Consider the following 25,164-nt stretch of genomic DNA (forward strand, 5'->3'; position numbering starts at 1 on the left):
CACATGGTTCTTTCTAACTAAATATCCTGTCCCCTTTACAAATAATGGTAAAAAGGGATGGGATTTGCTTATCTGTGATACTGAGGTTTGCAATGCAATTTTTGGTGATTGTTCAGTTTCTACAAAACGGGAAGAAACACTGCATGACCTTTTTGACTTTCTAGAAATGGAAAAGAGTTGGATAGGGAAACTCTCCTGTTTTCACTCTGCTGAAGAATGGATTGCATTTTTAGCAGAACAGCGTCTATCATTTAGAAACCCTGGAGACAATTATCCTATATACTTCTAGAAAATAAACTTGAGGTGATATTAAGTGGAAAAAAATACATCTTAAAAAGTCCCATAGATTAGGTTTTTAAATAAGTAATCAACTGTAGGGAACTTTTATTTAAAATATTTATTTATTTTATTTATTTGAAAGAGACAGAGACACACACAGACAGATGTGAGACAGCTCCAAACTGTTAGTTCACACCCTAAATGCTGGCTACTGACTGGGCTACCCCAGGCTAAAGCCAGGAGCTAGGAACACAATCCAGCGCTCCTATGTGAGAAGCATAGACCCAACTACTTCAACTGTGACAGCTGCCACCCGTGGTGTATATTAGCAGGAAGCTGGAATCCAGAGCAGAGCAGGGACTCAAACCCAGACATTCCAATACAGGATGCGAGCATCCCAAGTGACATTTTAACCACTAAGTCAAATGCCCACCAGGAAATTTTTAAGTAGAAATGTTCACATTGTAATGATGCACACAGTAAACTGTTAGTCCTTTGAATTATATATAACAAGACAAAGTGGTTTCGTTCAGCCATATTTTTGTTCAAATGCCTTCAAAATCTTATTTAAATATAAGTTGTTCTTATTGCCTATCTTAGAAAGCTATATAAATAACTATTCTGGAAAATCTAGCCTAATTCCTCAAGAGTCTAGTACTTTTCTTGCTTTATTACTTTATTTACCAGATAGAGTGAAATAAAATAAGCCAAGAAAACAGAAGAACATTCAGTGAACTGTCTCCATATTAAATAAAGTAAAATGTGGGAGCCAGAACAAAGAGAGCACAGTTAGTAAACATCTCAACTAGTTCTTCCCAAGAAGAACTAGTAAAAATATTTTTTGAATATTTAGATGGAAAGTTTTTTATGTTTGTTTCTTTTGCTTGCTGGTTACTCTTTCCAAAGCACAGGTAAACTGGTTGAATAAATTGTATTTAGAGCTAAAAAAAATTCCTTCAGTTTAGCAATGCTAAGATCATCTCAGTAATGGTGAAGGGACCAATTAAAATTATTATTCATTCTTAGCACTGATTTATAATTGTCCTCGATAGGGTGATAACGGTGGGAATTCACTATGTCTATGCAACTGCCATTTTGACGAGTTGTGAATTTATGTATTTCTTTTTTTTAGTTAGTCGTAGAGTTGTGAATTTATAAAAAATTATGATACAATCCTGCCACAAATCTATTGATAATTGCAATGTGGAAAAAAAGTCTAAAACCAAAACAAAGCATAGCCTGGTATATAAGAATCATTATTTTTTATTAGAAACTCAAGTATTTGGGCTTTTAGAATTAAGTGTCTCCAAACTCAAGAGGAGAGCTAAATAGCAACATACTAAATCATATTGCCAGACAATTTTGTAATTTGAAATTTTAATATAATTTGATTTTTATAGATTTTGTTATCAATCCCTGAAATACTCCTGAATGAACATTAGAAAATCTCTTTCTATTTAAAACTTCTGTTACAATCTGGGGAAAAGAGCAAAACAATCAAAGGAAGATGTTATTAATATAAAAGGGATGTGAAATTTACTGAAAAAATTCATACTGCAAACTAAAAAAAAAAAAAAAAAAAAAAAAAAAAAAAAAAAAAACATAAAAAAGCCTTGTTTCATGCTACTATAACCCTGTCACTCACTTTGCTTAAACAAAGTGTCCTAGAAAGTTGTGTAGGGCATCTTCCTTGAACTGTCAAGGTCTAGTTAAACTCTTTCCTGTGGATTTCCACAGCATCCTGTGCTCCTGCCATAATACACTTCCCACAAAACACTGATTTTGCTGATTACTCATCTGTTTTTCCTAAACAGACTGTAAGATTTGCCTGTCACAAAGACACTACCCAACAATTGGAGCAACAAATCAAGGATGGACTAAGTACATCACAAATAAGGAATTTAAGATGACTAAAACAAGGTTTCCAGGCATGTTTTTACAAATTCCTTCTAATTACAAAAAGCTCCATGCTGCCTAACTATGCAACGTTAGCCAAGTGCCCAAAGTTTGTTAATACCAGTAAGGGGCTTCCTAAGTCAATGCAAAGGTTGCTGTACCTACGGCTTGGGATTCTTAACAGAAATGTTTAACCAGAATCTAATCATAAGGGAAAAATCAAAAAGATCATGAGGGTAGAACATTCTATATGAGAAATGATGGGTTGGACTCCACCAAATGTCACCTTCATGAAAGACAAATCTGGCAGGGAGATTTCAAAGAGGACCTCAGAGACCATGGCAACGAAAGGCCATTCATGATCCTTGACTGATGCCTGCTGGAAAACAGTCCCTGACTGTATCAGGACAACTGGGAACGTTTGCATGTGGATCATGGAGTTGGTCCTCCATATCTATATGTTTCCTAACTCTCCATTCAATCAGCTTTGGATGGAAATTATTCAGAAAGAGAATTACATCTGTGCTAAACATGTGCAGACTTTTCCCTTGTCTTTGTTCTCTTAAATAAAAGAACAATTATTTCCATGGCTTTATATTATCTTAGGTATTATGAGTAATCTAGAGAGGATTTAATGTATATGAGAGGATATGTGTAGGTTATATGCAAATTCTATGCCATTTTGTGCAAAAGACTGGGAACACCTGTGGATTTTGGTAAGTGCAGGGGGTCCTGGAACCAATCAAAAAGGATATAATTGGATGACTGTAAAAACAGTATTGTATCAATGAAACATATCTTATGTGTATTAATGGTAGAGATGGAATGTTTTTAATGCATATTTTCTAGAGAATTTAGAAGATAAACATTATAACGTCAGTAATTTAAAAAATCAACATACATACACATATACACATACAAAGAAAAGCAACAGTAAAATGTGCACATTGATTCAAATGCTGAATTCAGAGAAAAGGTACATAAATGTTTATTGTACCACTCAACTTTTCTATGAATGTTATGCAAAAGAATAGACAAAAAAGAACTAAAATAATTTCTTGTAGTCTGTTTTTCTCCAAGTCTGCAATTTCCAGCTGATGTCTTCCCAGGACTAACGTGGGATGGATGGCTCCTCCCTCCTTACCTTAAGATCTACCACGAGCTGGGTGCCTTCTGTCCTCCTCAAGAACATGCACAGAGGTTCTTCTATCTCTACATAGTTTACTATTCCTTTCTTCTTCTTCTTTTCTGTGGTGTTTATTTTTTTTACCCAGAAACCTTTTATTTAAGTTATACAAACTTCATGCATTTCATAAATGCAACTTTAGGAAAATAGTGATTCTTCTCACCCTACCCACACTCCTTCCTCCTCCCTCTTCTAATTTATTACTAAAATCTATTTTCAGGCCGGCGCCGTGGCTCAACAGGCTAATCCTCCGCCTTGCGGCGCCGGCACACCGGGTTCTAGTCCCGGTCGGGGCGCCGGATTCTATCCTGGTGGCCCCTCTTCCAGGCCAGCTCTCTGCTATGGCCCGGGAAGGCAGTGGAGGATGGCCCAAGTGCTTGGGCCCTGCACCCCATGGGAGACCAGGAGAAGCACCTGGCTCCTGCCTTCGGATCAGCACGATGCGCCTGCCACAGCGCACTGGCCGCGGCGGCCATTGGAGGGTGAACCAATGGCAAAGGAAGACCTTTCTGTCTCTCTCTCACACTGTCCACTCTGCCTGTTAAAAAAAAAAAATCTATTTTCAATTAACTTTATACACATAAGATTTATTCAATACCAAGTAAAGAATTCAACACAAATAGTATGAAAAAAAAAAACTATTCCTCAACATTCGAGACAGGGCTGTTCAAAGTCACTGCATCTCAAAGTGTCAATTTCACATCTACAGATTACCTTTTAGGTCCTCTACTAGTTACCACAGATCAATGAGAACACATAGTATTTTCCTACTCCTTGCCCTAGAACAGGTAATCCATACAACTTTTGTTTTCTTCCCTCCCCCTGCTCACAGTAACTTCATCAAAACCAAACCAGAGTTTCAGGTAATTGGGGTCCACTGCAGATGGGAGGAAGAGAAGTGGAGGCAGCACTCTTACTTTCTTGCTAACAATAGGACATGCTCACAGGAGCATCAGAGTTCAGGCTGGTGTTCCAGGAGTCGAGGGGTGGGAAGAAAATTCTCCCACCACACTCGTTGGTATTTTGGAATGCCTGTTCTCTTCCTGCTACATGCAAGTGAAACTAAACTCTAAATATTCTGTGATCTGGGAAATTGAACCACGTATATTTGCAAGTGTCTGGTATGGGGGAAGGGAGTGAATTGGTGAGGAGCAGAGCAGTTGTCATCCTTTTGTTAAGTAAACGAGATGTATTGCTTCTTGGTTGTCTGTACAAAAATGTTTCTCTAGAAAAATCATAAATTCTTCAAAAAAATCTGGTTCTTGGCATGTAAGAAACTAAATTAAAAATACTAAATGATCTCAGAGAGTTTACAATTCAGATCTAACATAGAAGGAAGGATTGCCTATATTGCAAAAACCCAATTTTCAGAGCAAAAACGAATGCACATTTGTAGGAAGAATGTATATTATTTAGCATCTGCATATGACTGGAATTTCCTTCTTTATCTGTATATTAACCTGGTAGATGTAAAACACTGAATGTGTTATGGATGTACACAGCTGCCCATGCTGCTCCATTGCTCCAAACTCTCTCATGGCTTCCTTCCTACAACACTCGGAGTGAAACACAAATCCATGTCCTTACTACACTGTGAAGTCTTCTGTGACACTCTCCAGAGACTCCACTGACATGTTCTTCCTCTCTCCACCGCAGCCACACCACTCTCCTCCAGCTCCTGAAGCGCATCTAAAGCCTTCCTGCCCTGGGTCCTGTTCCCCTTCCACGCACTGCCAGTCTTTACCCAGAGCACCTGCTAAGCTCACTCTCTTACTTCCTTCAGGCATCTGCTCCTGACTGAGCTGGAGTCCAGGGGAGGAAGCAGACAGCACAGCAGCATACTAGCAAACAAATGATTCCTAGCTGTAATAAATCTATGAAGGAAATACAGTATTGCAAATCTGTTCAATGAAAAAAACTCAAAATAGTTCTTTTGATACCCTTATTGATCTGCCCTTTCTTAAACTTTTTCTTTTTTGACTTCAAAAACTATACATTTTGAAGACGAAGCACTTTTTTTTTTTTTTTTTGACAGGCAGAGTGGATAGTGAGAGAGAGAGACAGAGAGAAAGGTCTTCCTTTTGCCGTTGGTTCACCCTCCAATGGCCGCTGCGGCCGGCTCATCGCACTGATCCGAAGCCAGGAGCCAGGTGCTTCTCCTAGTCTCCCATGCGGGTGCAGGGCCCAAACACTTGGGCCATCCTCCACTGCCTTCCCGGGCCATAGCAGAGAGCTGGCCTGGAAGAGAGGCAACCGGGATAGAACCCGGCGCCCCAACCGGGACTAGAACCCGTTGTGCCAGCGCCGCAAGGCGGAGGATTAGCCTGTTGAGCCACGGCACCAGCCAAAGACGAAGCACTTTTAAGTACAACTTCAGATCCTTTCAATATAAAATGACCGAGGGTTTCATTCCAGCCTAGAAAAAAAATCTCACCATAAATTATTTGACACACAGAATCTTTAGTATGCAATTTAAAAATTCCAAATTATGACTGTTTTCATCAATATTATATCAAAAATGAAGTATAATTATTTTAAGCAACAATCAATGCCTATACTGGGATGGGAATGACAATGGGGTGTGGACATACAAGATATACCAACTTGAAAAAGAACAATGTAATCAACAAACTAAGGAAAACAGCCTTTTAAAAATAATAGAAATATATACCATGTTAAAAAGACAGCAGATATTATGCATTTTTCTTATATCCTAAAGAATTATCATTTGAGTATAGGAAAAAACTAGCAATACCAATTATAAGAACCTTTTTGAAAGCATTTGTTATTGTGCTATACAAAACTATGGTAGAAATGTTAATTCAATTAGTTTGAAAATTATGCTTCTGTAATCTAAAATACTCTCCACACAGAAGTTGTTCTCAAAAGAGAGCTAGTGTTAAGAAACAGACATTTGAATTCAGTTAACATCTGCTGAACAACAGACTAAATATCTGCAGAATGATATTCCTAAAATGGAAAAGTTTTAAAATACAGCTGGCCCTCCATGTCCATGATGAGTTCCATATCCAAGAATTCAACCAACCTTAGAAGGAAAATATTTAGGAAAAAATGCATTTCTATTGAACATGTATAGACCTTTTCTTCATGTTATTTTTTCCTTAAACTACACAGCATAACAACTGTACATTGCCTTTACATTGCCTTAAGTACAATAAGGCTTCCAGATGACTTAAAGGATACAGAAGAATGTGTGTAGGTTCTATGCAACCACTTTGCCATTTTTTAACAGAGGACTTGGGCATCCAGGGGAGTCCTGGAACCAGTCCTCCAAGGATGATTTAAAAAATGACTCTACCATAAATTCTATGTCTAGCATAAAATCACATTACTGAAATTTCTGCAGTGGTTACTTCTGTGTCTAAAATAGAAGAGAATCAAGGTCTTAGAGAACAGAAATAGAGAAACCTCAAATGTAGTTAATTCTCTTGCCACCTTGGAGTTTATGGTGGAAATTCTTAGGATGCAGCAACATTGAATATTCAGAGAAAATCCCTTGGTTCTGTGGTTTCAAACAAAACAATTCTTATAAGGTCAGAATTATTTAACTGACAATAATTTATGAAGGAAGAGAAAGTGAAATAAGATGCCTCTAAGTTTTAAGAGCTCACATAATATCTAATGTAATTTTCCTTTTAGGATTTTATCCATGTGGTCAAGAACTGTTTCCTACACTGTGCATGGTACTGGGTCTGCAAACAGCTCATAAACCAGTAGCAAATAGGAAGAACTGAATCTGGAGAAGAGAAACACATCTCCAGAGAGGATGATATTTGAAAGTGAAAGGAGAGGTACACAAAGTGTTTTGGAAGCACAAAAATAAAATTCCCTTTTACTGAGTACTGACCACATTCCAAGCAAACTTCCAATTCTTTAAATTTGAAAAATTACATGGATTTCTAAATTTACAAACTAAAAAACACAACATTTGTAAAACACTGAAGACGGGAGCCAGCGCTGTAGCACAGCAGGTTAATGCCCTGGCCTGAAGCGCTGGCATCCCATTGGGTGCCAGTTCTAGTCCTGGCTGCTCCTTTTCTGATCCAGCTCTCTGCTGTGGCCTGGGAAAGCAGCAGAAGGTGGCCCAGGTCTTTGGGCCTCTGCACCTGCGTGGGAGACCAGGAAGAAGCTCCTGGCTCCTGGCTTCGGATCAGCGCAGCTCTGGCCGTTGCAGCCATCTAGGGAGTGAACCATGGGACGGAAGACCTCTCTCTTTCTCCACCTCTCTCTATAACTCTTTCAAATAAATAAAATAAATCTTAAAAAAAAAACCACACACACTGAAGATAATTTCCACATATAAAACAAGAGGCAGACAGTGTGGCTTATCTGGAATTAATGAATAAAAGAAAACAAATGAAATAAAATAATTTATAATTTTATGTATGACACTTTATAAAAGCTTTAATTTTTTCAAATTTCAATTAGTCATATTTTTCATAACATATATTTCAGAAATAATAACAAGTTCCAATTAGGCTTTTTTGTATCAACAAGATTGTTCTTTGTACAAAAATATCCATTTGATTTTTGCTAATGTCTTTTTAATAAAGATTTATTTATTAATTTTGTAATTCAGAGTTTCATAGAGAGATCTTCCATCTGCTGCTTCACTCCCCAGATGGCTGCAACAGCCAGGGCTGCTCCAGGCTGAAGTCAGAAGCAAGAAGCTTCACCTGGGTCTCCCACGATGGGTTGCGAGGGCCCAGACACTTGGGCCATCATCTTCCATTGCTTTTCCCAGGCTAATAGCAGGGAGCTGGATTGCATGTGGAGCAGCTGGGATTCACACCGGCACCCAGCATCGCCGCAAGTGGTTTTACCCACTACACCAAAATGCCAGCTCCTAATGTCTGTTTCAATGCTAACTGTAAACTGCATATATGTAACCACTTACTGTAATCATTACAATAATTTAGCCTGTGCTATTTGGGACATAATTTATTTTTGGAAGAATATGGAAAACATTCAACACGTTTGCCAGATAGCAAAGTTTCTTTTCATGGACTATGAGATGGGGATGGTCTAGTTAACCAATATTTTATATAAAAGTTCTCACATACCCAATTCTAATAATTAATAGGTATTTTTTGAAACATATTTTCCTCAACAGAAATCCATCACTATTTAGCCAATATATACTTACTCCTACTTAATAGTCACACTTTAAAAAAATTGAGGGAGGGGCCGGCGCCATGGCGCACTAGGTTAATCCTCCGCCTGTGGCGCTGGCATCCCATATGGGTGCCGATTCTAGTCCTGTTTGCTCCTCTTCCAGACCAGCTCTCTGCTGTGGACTGGGAAAGCAGTAAAAGATGGCCCAGGTGCTTGGGCCCCTGCACCCACATGAGAGCCCGGGAAGAAGCACCTGGCTCCTGGCTTAGGATCGGCGCTGCTCCAGCCGTTGCGGCCATCTGGGGGTGAACCAACAGAAGGAAGACCTTTCTCTCTGTCTCTCTTTCTCACTGTCTGTAACTCTACCTGTCAAATAAATAAATAAAATCTTTAAAAAAATTGGGGGTGGCGTTGTGCCCTAACAGGTGAAGCTACCCCACTCTGATCTGGCTCTCTGCCATGGTCTGGAAAAGCAGTAGAAGATGGTCCAGGTGCTTGGGCCCTTGCACCTGCATGGGAAGACCTGGAGGAAGCACCTGGCTCCTGGCTTCTGATTGGCTCATCTCAGGCCGTTGAAGTCAGTTGGGGAGTGAACCAGCCAATGGAAGACCTCTCTCTCTGAGTTTCCTTCTCTCTGTGTAACTCTGACTTTCAAATAAAGAAATATTTTTTTTAAAATGTTTCAAAATTTATTTCGTTTTTCATTTAAAATAACCACAACTAGGGGCTGGTGCTGTGGTACAGCAGGTTAACACCCTGGCCAGAAGCGCCGGCATCCCATACGGGCACTGGTTCGAGACTCGGCTGCTCCACTTCCTATCCAGCTCTCTGCTGTGGCCTGGGAAAGCAGTGGAGGATGGCCCAAGTGCTTGGGCTCCTGTACCCACGTGGGAGTTCTGGAGGAAGCTCCTGGCTCCTAGCTTCGGATCGGCGCAGCTCCGGCTGATGCGGCCAATTGGGGAGTGAACCATCGGATGGAAGTCTTTCTCTCTCTCTCTCTCTATCTCTATCTCTTTCTGCCTTTCCTCTCTTTGTGTAACTCTGACTTTCAAATAAATAAATAAATCTTTAAAAAAATAAAGTAAAATAACCACAACTAATCAAAAGACATATTTATCTAAATTCATCTATCATCTACTACATGTGTATTTTAATCTGCTTAAGTTATACTTTAAACTTTGAAGAAACTCTCTGAGGTACATGTAAATCAGTGAATCTGATCTGAAATATATATTCACATGCTTTTAGTATAAATCACTCTGAGAGTTAAAAACCACATCATGGAAAAATGGTTGTGCACTACTGTCTGATTCAGAAGTGTGTTGTTAAATCAGTAGTTCTGAACCAATAATCAAAATAGGAAAAATTGAAAATTAGAAAAACAAATGAAATCTACTATAGCCAACCCCCTCCTTTTCTTAAAAAACAGCAGTGATAAAGTGACAACTCTTCAGTGTTTGGATTTAATTTTCTGAACAATCAGGTGAGTGGATTGGAGGTATCCCCTTCCTTCTCTAAATTGATGGAACCAAAACCTCTCATAACACCACATCCAACAATCAGAAATAACCCATCTCCCCCATGAGCAGGCCAGGGACCTGGTATACCTTTTTCTTTATTGTGTTTTGTGGAGATGGGGTAGTGTGAAATTTTATATAGCCTGTACTAGAAAAAGCTCCTTGAAGAGTCTTGTGTATTATTCTTTTCATTTGTGTAGTGATGTGAAGTTGGGGAGAAAGCTCACCATGCGGCTACACGGAGTTTCAGAGAAGGGAGACTTTGGGGTCTGAGTACAGCGCACTCTATCTAGAGGCCAGCAGGAGAAAAAAATCAGCAGACGCTAATGAGGCCTACGAGCTGGGATTCTGTTCTTGCTGAGATAGGCAGGCAAGGAGATTAAATCAAAGGGATGGAGTTTGTGATTCATTTTTTACAGGGTTTACAGTACTGCTTTTGAGAAGAAATCAGAGAAGCCACACGATCTAACTCACGTTCTAAAAGTATTCCTCTGACAGATTGAGAACGGACTTGAAGGGATGAGGAGGGAAACAGTCCAATTAAGAGGCAGGAGCAGAGTGGGGAAGACGAGGGCTTGAATCCTGGTGGCGGTGAAATGCTGAGGTCAGATTCTGGATCTGGCAGGGTATGCTGATGGCACTGTGTGTGCAGTATATGTGAAAAAAAAAATAAACAAACAACCAAAGGTGATGCATGGTTTAGGGCCGGAGCACCTGGAAGGACAGAGCAGCCACTGACTAAAACGATGACAACTCAGATGGGAGAAGAATAGTTGTAGCTCTAGAAATGTGACACTTTTTAGAATCCTAAGTAGTTACAGCAAGTCAGTGGTTACATCTGTGGGTCCGTGGTTAAGGAATGGAGACAGAAATCTGGAATCAGGATGATGTTTGTGGCCAGTGACTCTATCAAGGTCACCTAGGGAGGGTTATGGTCTGTGCCAGAGTGACAAACAGAGGTCACAGAGATGAGGATGAACCAGCCAGGGAAGCTAAGAAGGCCCAGCTGTTGAAGAAGGAAATAAACAGGACAAAGTGGTGTACCTAAGGCAAAGTGGAGACAGTGTCCCAAGAACACGGCCAACTCCAGTTCTCCACGCATTACCTTACTAAACTCGTCCTGCACAGAGCAGAATACCTCTTTGTCTTGCCCTCTCTGAGACACCCTGCCCAGACAGATGATCCTCCTCCATGTCCCTAAGTCAGCGTTGGTCTCCATTAGAAAACTTGTCAAAACTGTGACTGCAGCGTCTCTTCTCCAGCTTCTCCCCTACCTACCACCTTCCCTCCCAGAAATGTGAGTTCTTTGAGGGCCAGAAGTTTCCAACAGAATTCCTGAGCTCTCACAAGTAGGAAAGGAGAAGGTATGTTTGTTAAGGGTCTCCTGTCTATTGGGCAAAAATGTCAACGCTTTTATGATGGTTAACTTAGGTGCTCAAAAAATGCTGATAAAAGAATAAAGAGAGGGCTGACTAGACAGATGGTTGGGAAGGCCACTCAGTGCCCAGGTACAGCCCTCCTGGAAAGGTGGCTATTCCATGGTACAACAGCTTATGTCCGTAGCTATTATCCTCTTCCCCTTCTTTCCAAGCTTATAAAGCAAAATTCTCCAATACAATGTTTCTTCCTTTATAGACTTTCCTCAAATAAGTTACAACTAACAGACATAAATATTTGTTCTAACTGGCTGCCATAATTTTCACTATGTGTGAGAAAAGTCCTCATTTAGACATTAGTCTAATGTATTAGTGAGTGAGCTTCTCTTTGGATTTCTCAGCATAATCAGTCTCTTTGTTTTCTATTTGACTGTTAAAGTGCCAAAACTGTGTTGTGAGGGCAACACGGGACTGATGTGGACAATCGCAAGATGGTGATATAAGAAATTCGGGACAGGAAGCATATTGTGTGACAGATTGTTAAAGGGAAATATTGATTTCCATTTATTTTATCTCTTGTTGACCCACAATAATGGTCACAGCCGTGATTCTTATATAATGGATTGGGGAGAAGTAATGAACTGAGCAAGAAATGGTATTTTGTTGTTGCCTCAAATTTGATCCATGTTTCTGAGTTTATTCCCTAGGCTGAAAAGTAGAATCCTGGAGCCAAACACATTGTAGATTTAAATCTATCATTTGTTACTGCAGTCAATCTTGCTAAGCCAGATCAATTTGTGATGCTCTGACAAAATAGTTTGCAGTCTTTTGAAGAGCAAAATTTGAACGGTATCGACATAGAAAGGTAATTTTACTTTTCTGTTACTACTAACTGGCCATGGATTTCATCTCCCTCTGGGACATTTGTACCAGCTCTCTCTTAATTTGTATCAAGGAAGATTTTGGCTGAAACTATTTGGATCAATAACATGGATTAGATTAAAATCTTTGACAAAGTTTTAACTTTTAAAAAAAAATGTGTTGACAATTTGTATTTTTCTTCTATGTTTACTGACACTGGGGAGATTATAATTCACAAGTATATAATTTCTTCATACTAATCTATCTACCAATCTCTATAATCAAAGTAACAAGACTTTTGTATTTTTATGTCCTAAGTATATCTGAAATATAAATTCTCTTAGGACAGTCCCACCTGGGGCCCCAGACTGCCTTCCCAGCACTACTGCAGTGACTGTTACCAGTCTAACAATAACTGCAGCCAGTCTAACAGTTCCCACATCTACCCTCCACACAGTATTGGGGATGAACTATCTAAAATGCAATGTAGCCAGTGCCAGTATTGTTTAGAAACCTATCAATGCTTTCTTAATTTTCCATAGAAGAACAGCAAGGACTCATGCCACAGGAACACCTCAGGAGCCTCTAAAACAGCTCTCACCTGGGTCTCAAACATTGAAGGGAATTCTGGGTAAATTATGGCCTGGGAGCCAGGGGCAGCCTCTCCACATACTACAGTATTCAGGTGTAAGATTCTGGGGGTTCTGGAATATTCTGAATTCAGATCTTGTGTTCTCAGTCTATAATTATCAAGGTATATTTCATCAGATCAGATACTTTGAAATTTTGCCAGCTTTATTTATTGCTTGTAAATATTTAAACATATGGGACACATGATATGTGGGTTATTATTGTGGCACCCATCTGGACCTACAGACTTTAAACCCATCCAAATTTCCATACAAAGCCCTTCACGGCCACAACCCCCTGGATTTCCCCAGCTCATCTTGAACTGCTTATTGCCTGTGTTGCATGTAAGGTGCCCTAATCCTTAACTTTTTACACCATGTTCTATACATCTTGATATATATTATATAATATATATAACATTTGTGTGTTTTTGCTGATACTGTTAAATCGAAAGTTCTTCATTACTTACCTGGCTACTTCATTCATCTCTTAATATTCAGTTTGTAAAATCATCATCTTAAAAAAACTTCTCTTGGCTCACAAATTTCCCCACAATAATGCAATCTTCATTTTTAACACTACCTTAATATGCTATATAACTACTTGTTTCTATTTCATCTAACAAAACTGTAAACCTTTTGAGGGCAGCATTTATATTTTATGTGTTACTATTGTATTACTAACAATCTAAAATTGTTGAACAGCATGGTTAAAAATACATGTTACTTCACATTTCATTGAACCTATAAAGACAATTACCTTGAAATACCATTCACCAGTTAGTAAAACTGAACCGCTAAGTACCATTACTTGAAAAATTTACACAAGTGTTTCAAAGAATGTGAAGCCATTGCTGAAGCCATTGTAGGGCTTTAAGTACTCATTGTCTTTCCACCATGCAATGTGTTATCAAATAATGACAGAGACATCATAATAAGAAAAAGTATGAAAACTAAGTTTTAAATTTTACATAAAATGTTGAAGCTATGAGTATTTTACCCTTTGAAAGATAACTACTGATGATAGTTCTAAAGACAAATAATTTTGTAAAAGAGTAACTTTAAAAGATCATATAATTATAAAAGATTAATAGTCTTAAATAATATGTGAGTTAAGTGGCACTCAACTTAGAAGAGTGTAAGAATGTTATTTTAAGAAATAAATGCACAATTATTCATTTATTTTGTGACTTCTTAAATGTGTAGCAAATATTTATTTTTTGTCCATTGGGAAACCCAAAGTCTAGAAAACTAGCCCATTTTCTATATAATTTATATATCAATTTTATACCATATATTCATGCAATGTACATACAATGGCTTTCTTCCAGCTATAACTATTGATTGAATCTAACATGTGGGTCTGAGTCCCCCTTATTTCCTGACCTACTGTGATGAGGGAAACAAGATCCTAGCATTGCCGTCATTCCTTGTCATGAAATATCGTGTTTGGAACAAGATCAGACGTTTCCAACATTAGACACTTCCACGAGCTGAGTATCTCAGCATTCATCTTAGCGCCACCTGATGCACTGGCCTGCTTCAGTGTGTTTGTCAGAGTTTCCTGGCCTAGGATTCCGGTGGTACCGAATCTCTGCCCGTCACAGATTCTGGGCTGATTCCCGGACAGCTCTGTCAGCCTTCTTTTCCCTTGAAAACCCACAATCTGCATCTCTCAACTCTATCTGTGCAATCCAGTCACACCAGGAGGAAACCCGTGCAGCCAAGTCAGCCATGTGTCTGACTCTGGAAAGTCCCTGTTGCTTGGACTTTCCCTTTAAGAGCAGTGTCTGGAATGGGCAGACTCCATCCCATTATGTCAGCTTGCCAAGTTCTTCGCATAACCATGCTCTGTGTATTGTGCTTAACAACTGCTTTCCCAAGAGTCCATTTGACAGTTTTACTCCCAGACATAGTTCCTTCGTCTTCAACTTCCCACCCTAGCTACCTGTTATGGCTACAGTCTCCCCAAAACCCTTGCAGATATTTAAATTCTGATGTCTTAATGTTAATGGTTGATGGATTAAGGATGGAGATTTGATCTAATGACAGCATCTCAGAGGGGCGGCGATAGAAGGTTTGGGGGCCATTGGAGGCAGACCCTCAGATGTTCTCTCAAGAGGTTTCGTTATCTGAGTTCCAGTGTAGCCTAGGTTCTCTCCCTCCCTCCTGGATCACTGTGTGACTGCCTCTGTACCCTCCATGACCAGCGTACATCACATACCAGACTACGGGGCTTCCCAATCCTATAACCTCCAACTGTGAGCTGAAATAAACCTTTTCTTCCCCAAAGAAGCTCCTCTCAGATATTTCAATTAAAGTAATGAAAAGTAGAATATACTTCCCAGCCCAAAGCCACAGACCTGTGGTGTTAGAGTCCTATCCGATCCTGTCCATGCACTTACCGCCTGATGTTCATTCATACCCAATGAAACAGGGAGGCTAGGGGGGATATTAAGCAGATTTCAAATTTCCAATTACATTAATAACAGGCAAAGAGAGAACTTGTTCTTTGAATCATCCAGCAGCATCTGGCTTGAATACCTACCTGAGAGTTCCTGCAGAACTACTGTGAAAGTGGAAAACCTCTTAAGTTGGACTAGCCCACGTACCTGGGGCTATTTACGGTTAGTGACGTGATTGTGTGCTAAAACCTTTTTAGTTTACGGTATATAGCTTACCTTAACTTCCACATGTGCCATCAATACTGCAAAATTGGTCAGGTGGTTACAGGAGCATGTGGTATGTGTCTTATTGGTGGTCAGGAGCCGACAGCCTTGTGTTGACCAGTAGCCTGTCATTGTGCGCTTGGAGTAGCTCCAAAATGAACAATTAGGATTGAAATTTTCCTCTGACTGCTACAGGGAAAAAGAAAACAAACAAAGCCAATGACTGCTTGATGACTGTTTAAATTAGGTAGGCATTTTCTTGACAAGCAACACAACCTTGCAGTCAATTCCAATCCCTGGAGAGATGTCATCAGAGTATTTTCTTATTAAGTGAACTCCATTAATTGTAAGCAAAACGGAATATATTCAGTTGTTCACTTCTGATTAGAGGTGAGTTCACTGATTTTTCTAAACTAATAATATTGAAAGAATATTAGTACCAATTTTTCAAAATGATATCAATTAATGTACGTGGCAAAGTAAAAAAGTTAGTTTTCCTAAACAATCACGTTCTCCAAAGATGTCTTCAGGAAATATTTGTTGAAGGCATAATTACAATTTCTGTGCGTACACTAAAATACAGCTGCATAAAAGATGATTACTTATAATGCCATATATGAAACCATGTCCAGTTCTATTAGACATATTATTATTTATTTTTAAAACATCATAGAGTATACTTAAAGTATCAAATATGATGTTATGGGATACAAATTGGAAATAGAAAACTTACTATAGTGAAGCAAATTAATGTATCCATCATCTCACAGTTATTCATATTTATTATTTTGCGGCAAGAGTAGCTAAAATCTACTCATTTAAACTAAGTTCCATGCAGCACATTTGGTGTCAAGACATATTCCAGCTCTTTTCATTGTGGAGAAGATATAAATCTATCTATGAATTTTTTTAAAGCATTTACATATACAATAATTATTCTCCTCATCCAAACCTCTGAAAAAAGGACATTTGATAGATCACGAATTGTGATGGAAAAACATTTAGAGAAAATGAACACACTTAATATTCATGTGGTAACGAATACACATAAAGTGGAAAACTAATCTTAACCTGCCATTTTCTTACCTTGATATGTTTAACAGTAAATACCACGGGATCAGCCAAATAAACCTTATTACTGAACTCTTTGTTTATTGCTGCTGTAATAACAGGGGAATTGACGATAACAGAATGATTTGTGGACATAGCTTCTGTTCCCAACTTCATACTGGCATTCTCCGTAGACAGATAAGGACCCAAGTTATTATATAAAACAAAGGCCACTCTGATCTCTCCTAAAACAAATGCAAATGTGAATTATAAATGGGCACAAACTCTGATTAGTGTGTACATTCTCCTTAGAAGGTAATCAAATCTGCATGATCTATATTCACACAAAAAAATCAAGCACTCATTTCAACCCAAGTACCATATCAGTCATGAGGAAAGGAAAGTAAAAGTAAGTCGAAACAATTACATGTCAGCATTAAAGAAAAAAAAAAGAACTTTAGTCCCTACCTAACCCCACACTCAAAATTGTATTCAAAATTGATCATAGAGAAAAACATAAAAACCAGAACTACAGAAAGTCTGGAACAACATACAGGATAACACCTTCAAATTTTAGGAAGGAAGAGCAGTCTTGGGTAGGATACAGTAAGTTGATCATTATCAAAAATTGAAAATTTTGGAGCTGGGTGTTTGGCCTAGAAGATAAGTTGCTGACTGGGATGCCCACATCCCATAATGGATGACGGGGTTTGAGTTCCAGGCTCCACTCTCAATTCTGGCTTCCTGCTAACGTATACCCTGGGAGGTAGCAGCAGTGGCTCAAGCAGTTGGGTTCCTGCCACCCACATGGGAGACCTGAATTATGTTCCCAGTTCTTGGTTAGCCTGGCTCCGCCCTGGCTATTGCCGTAATTTGGATAGTGAATGACCTAACAGAAGCTCATCTGTCTATCTGTCTCTCAAATAAGCAAACTGAAATTTTTTTCTCTCAAAATCATTATGAAAATGCTTAAGCAAACCATAAGAGAGGAAAGAAATACATATGGAAGACTCATAAATATGTAGTGTTTCTGCTAGTCAATAAGATAATGCTTAAATAGATAAACACTTTAGAAAAAAGATCAATGACGTCTAGTGGACACATGAAATATGATCAGCATCATAAGTAATTAGGGAAATGAAAACTAAAACCACATTGAGACACCATCTCACACACACTAGAATCTCTAAAAACGCTGACCATTCCAATGGTAACCAGGATATGAGACAACTGGAACTCTTGTACAGTATCTGAAGAGATTGATTCTAGATACCCTGTGGATACCAACACCTGTGGATGTTCCATTCCCCTCCCCACTTTTTAAAAAGATTTTTATTTATTTATTTGAGAGGTAGAGTTACTGAGAGGGAGACACAGAGAGAAAGGTCTTCCATCTGCTGGTTCACTCCCCAAATGGCCACAACACATGGAGCTAGGCCAATCCAAAAGCTAGGAGCCAGGAGCCAGGAGCCAGGAGCTTCTTCCGGGTCTCCTACCTGGGTGCCGGGGCCCAAGGACTCGGGCCATCTTCTACTGCTTTCCCAGGCCATAGCAGAGAGGTGGATTTGATACAAATCAGAGCCCATTTGGGATACCAGCACCACAGGGGGAGGCTTAGCCTACTACACCTCAACGCTGGTCCCCAATCCCTTTTATAAAACGGCAGAGGGGTCGGTATTGTAGTGCAGCAGGTTAGGCTGCCACTTAACACATGGGAATCCCTTAGGAGGTCCAATATGAGTCCTGGCTACTCTATCTCCAATCAAGGTCCCTGCTGATGAGTCTAAGAAAGCAGTGGAAGATGGCTCAAGTGCTGAGCCCTTGCATCCACGTGGGAGGCCCAGAAGAAGCTGGCTCCTGGCTTCAGCCTGTCTCAGCTCCAGCCACTGTGGCCATATATATTGTGGCCAACTGGGGAGTGAACCAGCAGATGAAAGATCTCTCTCTCACTCTCCAACACTTTCAAATAAATAAATAATTTTTTAAGATTTATTTATTTTATTTGAAAGGTAGAGTTACACAGAGGCAGAAGGAGAAAGGAAGGGAGGGAGGGAGGGAGGGAGAGAGAGAAGTCTTCCATTCACTGGTTCACTCCCCATATGGCTGCAATGGCCAGAGCTGAGCTAATCCAAATCCAGAAGCCAGGAACTTCTTCTGGGTCTTCCATGCAGGTGCAGGGGCTCAAGCACTTGGGTCATCTTCTACTGCTTTCCCAGGCCACAACAGAGAGCTGGATCAGAAGTGGAGCAGCCAGGACTTGAACCAACACCCATATGGGATGTTGGTATTGCAGGCGGCAGCTTTACCCGCTATGCCACAGTGCTGGCCCCATAAATAAATAAATCTTTAAAAATAAATAAATAAAATGACATAGTATGCATACAAACCCACTACAAATCCTCCTAAACCTGACATTTCTAAAAGCTCATGGAATGAAGGAATTAAAAGATGTTTATTTTGGTGCCAAAATGTTGGAAAAACATGCATAGCTTTTTCATGAATAAGCACTTTCCAAAATCATTTCCAGATTCCTTATAGTGCAATGTAAGTGCTGTGTAGATTGTTATACTATATTGTTGAGGGAATAATGACAATGGGAAAGGTCTGCACATCTCACTACAGACAAAATTTTTGCTCCCCAGGTGGTTGGGCCTGGGGATGTGGGATACAAGGCCATACTGCTGATGATTGTATAAAATAGTACAACTATTTGGAATCCTATTTGTCAAATTCTTATAAAGTTAAATATGCATCTACCTTTCCTAGAAGAGTAAAAACATACTGGCAAAGAAAAGAACTTGCATAAAAATATTCATAGCATCTTTTTTCATAATAACCACACACCTGGGAACAACTCAAGTAGGAAACTACACAAATTATGGCATTTCAATATAATAAAATATACTATGTATCAATAGACAACAAAAAAATCATGACTGAATCTCAAAAAGGTTTTGCTGGGGTCTCTCCAGTAGTACACACAGAAGGCTAAGCTGCCACTTGTGATGTGGACATCCTATATCTGAGTGCTAGTTCAAGTCCCAGCGACTCATCTTCTGATCCAGCATCCTGCTAATGTCCCTGGGAAGGCCTGGAAGGTGATCCAAGTACCTGTCCCTGCCACCCACATGGTAAAGCAGGATGGAGTTCAGGTTCCCGGCCTGACCTGACCCAGACCTGCCTGTTGTGGCCATTTGGTCAGTGAACCAATAGATGAAAGAATTAACGGTAAAACTAGTCTTCAAACAGTACCTCATACTTTGTGTGTCTGTGTGGGTGCAAACTGTTGAAGTCTTTATTAGTACAGAGTTTGTCTTCTGTATATAAAGATAGTCAACAATGAATCTTAATGAAGAATGGGATGAGAGAGGGCATAGGAGGTAGGATGGGGGTGGGGGTGGGAGGGCGGATATGGGGGAAAGAACTGCTATATTCCAAAAGCTGTACCTATAAAATTTATATTTATTAAATAAAAACTTTCTAGTATGTTTTTGTTTTTTTGTTTGTTTTGACAGATAGAGATAGACAGTGAGAGAGAGAGAGAGACAGAGAAAGGTCTTCCTTCTATTGATTCACTCCCCAAAATGGCCACTACGGCCAGCACACTGTGCCAATCCGAAGCCAGGGGCCAGGTGCTTCCTCCTGTTCTCCCACGTGGGTGCAGGGGCCCAAGCACCTGGGCCATCTTCCACTGCCTTCCCGGGCCACAGCAGAGAGCTGGACTAGAAGAAGAGCAACCGGGACTAGAACCCGGCACCCATATGGGATGCTGGCGCTGCAGGCAGAGGATTAGCCAAATGAGCCACAGCGCTGGCCAAGTAAAAGCTTTCTAAAAAAAAAAAAAGCAAAAACAAAAAAAGGGAAAGCTCTCTCTCTCTCTCTTTCTCCCTCTGTGTGTGTGTGTGTGTGTGTCCCTTTCTGTCACTCTGCCTTTCAAATAAATAAAGCTTTAAAAAGACTTTTTTTTTGCTATGCGAAAGAATCTAGACAGGCAAGTATATGTATTTTACTACAACGTGAAAGAACAGGAAATTCTGTGTGCAGTAATAACATTGGGAAGAGAAGTTTCATTAGGTGGTGAGAGAACGTGAGGTGACTGGTAAAAGAACCAGGGAGTTTTCTTGGAACAGAAGAGATTAATTTTCTTGTTTCATGTGATAGTACAGAGGAATATACAACTGTCCAATTCCTCAAGTTAAATGCTAAGACTGTGTATGCAAATTATACTCAACTGCAATTGTTTTAAAAAAAAAGCTAGGATTCAAAACGTTTCCCCATCCTAAAAATCAATTATCATGTTCTTTCAAGGTCGCTATCTCCACAAAGTCACCAAGTCCTTCCACCTTGTTTTCCCTTTATGAAATTCTGAAATATAACCATCTGTGAAGCTAATCTTCTTTTAACATGGCTCTTTATTGTATCACTTCCTTTCTTTTTTTAATATACTTTTTCATTTTACTGAAAGGCAGAAACAGAGAGAGGGAGACACCTTCCATCTTCTGGTTCATATTCCAGGGCTAACAATAGCTGGGATTGGGCCAGGAGGAAACCAGGAATCAGGAACTGCGTGTGGGTCTCACGTGGATGGCAGAGACCTAAGGACTTGAGCCTTCAACACTGCCTCAGAAGCAGCACGTTAGCAGGAAGATGGGGTTAAGGTATGGAGCTTGGACTTGAACCCAGACACTCTGCCATGGAATGTGGGCATCCCAAACGGCTGCCAAACTGCTGTGCATAGCATCATCTGCCCTTCACTATCTTTCTTGAACAAAGTCAAGCCCTGGCTCCCTAATCCCTGTATGTGGTGCTATCATATCTGTTCACCAAGAGACAGGCACTGCCATATGGCAGTGGTCGCCAAGATAAGGTAGGGGCTGGTGTTGGGTGTGGCGTTGAAGACCCTGCTCAGGACACCGGAGTGTGCAGATTTGAGTCCCGGTTCTGCTCCTGACTGCGGTTTCCTGTTAATGCGCACCTGGGAGGGAGCGGTGCTGGCTCAAGCACCTGGGTCTCTGCCACCCACCTGGGAGACCTGGATGGAGATCCTGGCTCCTGGCTTTGCTTTGGCCCAGTCCCTGCTGCTGCAGGCCTTTGAGGAATGAACCAGTGGATGGAAGATCTCTGTCTCCCTATCCCTCTCTCTCTCTTTTTTTTTTAACTTTTATTTAATGCATATACATTTCCAAAGTACAGCTTATGGATTACAATGGCTTCCCCCCCCCATAACTTCCCTCCCACCCGCAACCCTCCCCTTTCCCGCTCCCTCTCCCCTTCCATTCATATCAAGATTCATTTTCAATTCTCTTTATATACAGAAGATCAGTTTAGTATAAATTAAGTAAAGATTTCAACAATTTGCACCCACATAGAAACACAAAGTGAAAAATACTGTACAAGTACTAGTTATAGTATTAAATCACAATGTACAGCACATTAAGGACAGAGATCCTACATGAGGAGTAAGTGCACAGTGACTCCTGTTGTTGACTTAACAAATTGACACTCTTGTTTATGGCATCAGTAATCACCCTAGGCTCTTGTCATGAGTTGCCAAAGCTATGGAAGCCTTTTGAGTTCACCGACTCTTATCATATTTAGACAAGGTCATAGTCAAAATAGAAGTTCTCTCCTCCCTTCAGAGAAAGGTACCTCCTTCTTTGATGACCTGTTCTTTCCACTGGGATCTCACTCGCGGAGATCTTTCATTTAGGTCATTTTTTTTTTTTTTTGACAGAGTGTCTTGGCTTTCCATGCCTGAAATACTCTCATGGGCTTTTCTGCCGAATCTGAATGCCTTAAGGGCTGATTCTGAGGCCAGAGTGCTATTTAGGACATTCACCATTCTATGAGTCTGCTGTGTATCTCACTTCCCGTGTTGGATCCTTCTCTCCCTTTTTTGTTCTATCCGTTAGTATTTGCAGACACTAGTCCTATTTATGTGATTCCTTTGATTCTTAGTCCTATCATTATGATCAATTGTGAACAGAAATTGATCAAATGGACTAGTGAGATGGCATTGGTAAATGCCACCTTGATGGGATTGAATTGGAATCCCCTGGTATGTTTCTAACTCTACTGTTTGGGGCAAGTCAGCTTGAGCATGTCCCAGACTGTACATCTCGTCCCTCTCTTATTCCCACTCTTATATTTAACAGGGATCACTTTTCAGTTAAGTTTCAACACTTAAGAATAACTGTGTATTAATTACAGAATTAAACCAATAGTATTAAGTAGAACAGACAAAAAAATACTAAGAGGGATAACGTATTAAGTTGTTCATCAACAGTCAGGGCAAGGGCTGATCAAGTCACTGTTTCTCATAGTGTCCATTTCACTTTAACAGGTTTCCTTTTTGGTGCTCGGTTAGGTGTCACAGATCAGGGAGAACATATGATATTTGTCTCTTTGGGACTGGCTTATTTCACTCAGCATGATGTTTTCCAGATTTCTCCAGCTTGTTGCAAATGACCAGATTTCATTGTTTTTGACTGCTGTATAGTATTCTATAGAGTACATATCCCATAATTTCTTTATCCAGTCTACTGTTGATGGGCATTTAGGTTGATTCCAGGTCTTAGCTATTGTAAATTGAGCAGCAATAAACATTAAGGTGCAGACCGCTTTTTTGTTTGCCAATTTAATTTCCTTTGGGTAAATTCCAAGGAGTGGCCTGTCCCTCTCTTTCAAATAAAATGAAAATAAATAGTAATTTTTCAATAACATGAAAAACAGAAGATAAGGAGGCCACCATCTTTAGGTCTGACCCTTTCAGTCGTGTGGAGAAAGAGTGGTAGAACTGACAGTCAAGAGGGATGACAGACACAGAACTTTTAATACATTGTTTTAAGACAGGAGGCTTGTCCAAGATCTAAACTGAGCTCCCACATTTGGGAAATCCCTACTCTTGGGGATTCATTGACACAAAATAGACATGCACTTGCTTTCCCAGCGTGCCCTGTGGGGAGGTTGCTCAGTGTACCCAACTCTGCAGTAGGCTCAGCCTGCAGCCAAGGAGCTAGGTTCACAAGGAGGCAGCAGCGGTGCCGTCATGGCACAACGTCTGGCTGTGGCAGCAGTGGCTTCACAGCAAGGATTCTGTGCTGCACCGAAGCCTGCTGTCTGCCTCCCCGGGCCTCTCACTGACTGAGAGCCATCTGCCGTGCTTTCAGTAAGACAGTGGAGAGACCGGGATGAGAGCTACACAAAGGAAGAAGGCATTCTTATCTAATGCATATCTCTGGACAAGACACTTCTTATCTGTTACAACCCAGAATTTAAATTCAGCTTTCTCTTTCTAGAATCAGCATAAAAATGCTGATTTGGGGAAGTCTAAATTTAAGAACATCTATGTACTTTTCTGATGGCTATTTGCAACTTTTAATTGGCTTATAACTGATTGATAATTCATAGCAGTTTCCACTTAGGTAATAGTGCCATGTTGTTAACCACCTTATTTTACCACTTCACGAACAATTATTGCAGATTCTGTGCTCCAAAATTAATGATTAAATGTGACTAAGAAAACAAAACAAAAACACCATATATTACTTTGGTAAGCAATAAAATCAGTGTGCACACAATTTAATTGGACTAAAGTAGGCATATTTCAATCCTCATTAACTTTGATCTAAAAAGTTCACAAAGTTCCTTGACAGGTAATTAGTTGGTGTGTTGTTGTGCCAGGCATTGTGTAAAGTACCAGGGATATATCCATGAACAAGATGGACAAGGTCCCTGTTCATAGGGAGCTTCCTGCCTAGAGAGACAGTCAGACAATAAGCAGACAGATAAAGAAATATTGCTAATAATATGATTTCTTGTAATAGTCAGTGAATGCATGCTTTGAAGAAGCATTGGCATAAATACGGTTAATGGGAAAAGCACGAATGGAAAAGAATGGCCTCCTTTAGGAGCTAAGGGGAAGACTATCCCTACAGGAGAACATTTTACTCTAAGAAGTGAATGACAGGGAGGCTGCCACTCAAAGAAATGTAAAAATTTCACTCCAAGAGGAAAGAAAAGGACAAAAAACAACCCAATACAGGAACATGCCCAGGAAGTCTGAGACTAGACAGAATCACAGAGTACATGAGAGACACACTGCACAAGGTGGCACAGGTCAGGCCTGACCACGTCATGTGGCTTCATTCTAAACATAACCAGAGGTGACCTGGTCAGGTGCATGTTTCAGGAAGGACCCTCCTTTCTGGGGGGCCAGGGCAGAAGCAGGGAAAACAGTTCAGAGCTGATGCAGGAATCAGGGTTTTGCTGTACAGACTTTTACTGCTGCCTCGAAAGTCCTGTTAGTCAACTTGGTGACATAAAAATAACTTATAAGTTCAGTCATACAAGATTTCTTTTTTTTTTTTAATGCGTTTTATCTATTTGAAAGGAAGAGTTACAGAGAGAGAGAGAGAGAGAGAGAGAGAGAGAGAGACAGGTCTTCCATCCAACAGTTCCCTCCCTAAATGGCCACAATGGCTGGGGCTGGGCCAGGATGAAGCCAGGAGCTCTTTTTTCCCAGTCTCCCACATGAGTGGCAGGGGCCCAAGGACTTGAGACATC

General features: G+C 40.1%; 1 protein-coding gene across 18 annotated transcripts in view; it reads right to left on the minus strand.

Annotated features, from left to right (window-relative positions):
- ADGRL3 (adhesion G protein-coupled receptor L3) overlaps positions 1-25,164 on the minus strand; it is a 486,726-nt gene that overhangs the window by 104,762 nt on the left and 356,800 nt on the right. For all 18 annotated transcript variants that reach the window (XM_062199279.1, XM_062199284.1, XM_062199276.1 and 15 more), the window contains 2 exons: positions 16,636-16,844; positions 15,562-15,738 (listed from right to left, as the gene is read on the minus strand). In XM_062199279.1, the coding sequence (XP_062055263.1) occupies positions 15,562-15,738; positions 16,636-16,844 (386 nt within the window). The remainder of the gene's footprint in view (positions 1-15,561; positions 15,739-16,635; positions 16,845-25,164) is intronic.

This window comes from Lepus europaeus, chromosome 8 (genome assembly GCF_033115175.1).
Source record: "Lepus europaeus isolate LE1 chromosome 8, mLepTim1.pri, whole genome shotgun sequence".
Lineage (NCBI taxonomy): Eukaryota > Metazoa > Chordata > Mammalia > Lagomorpha > Leporidae > Lepus > Lepus europaeus.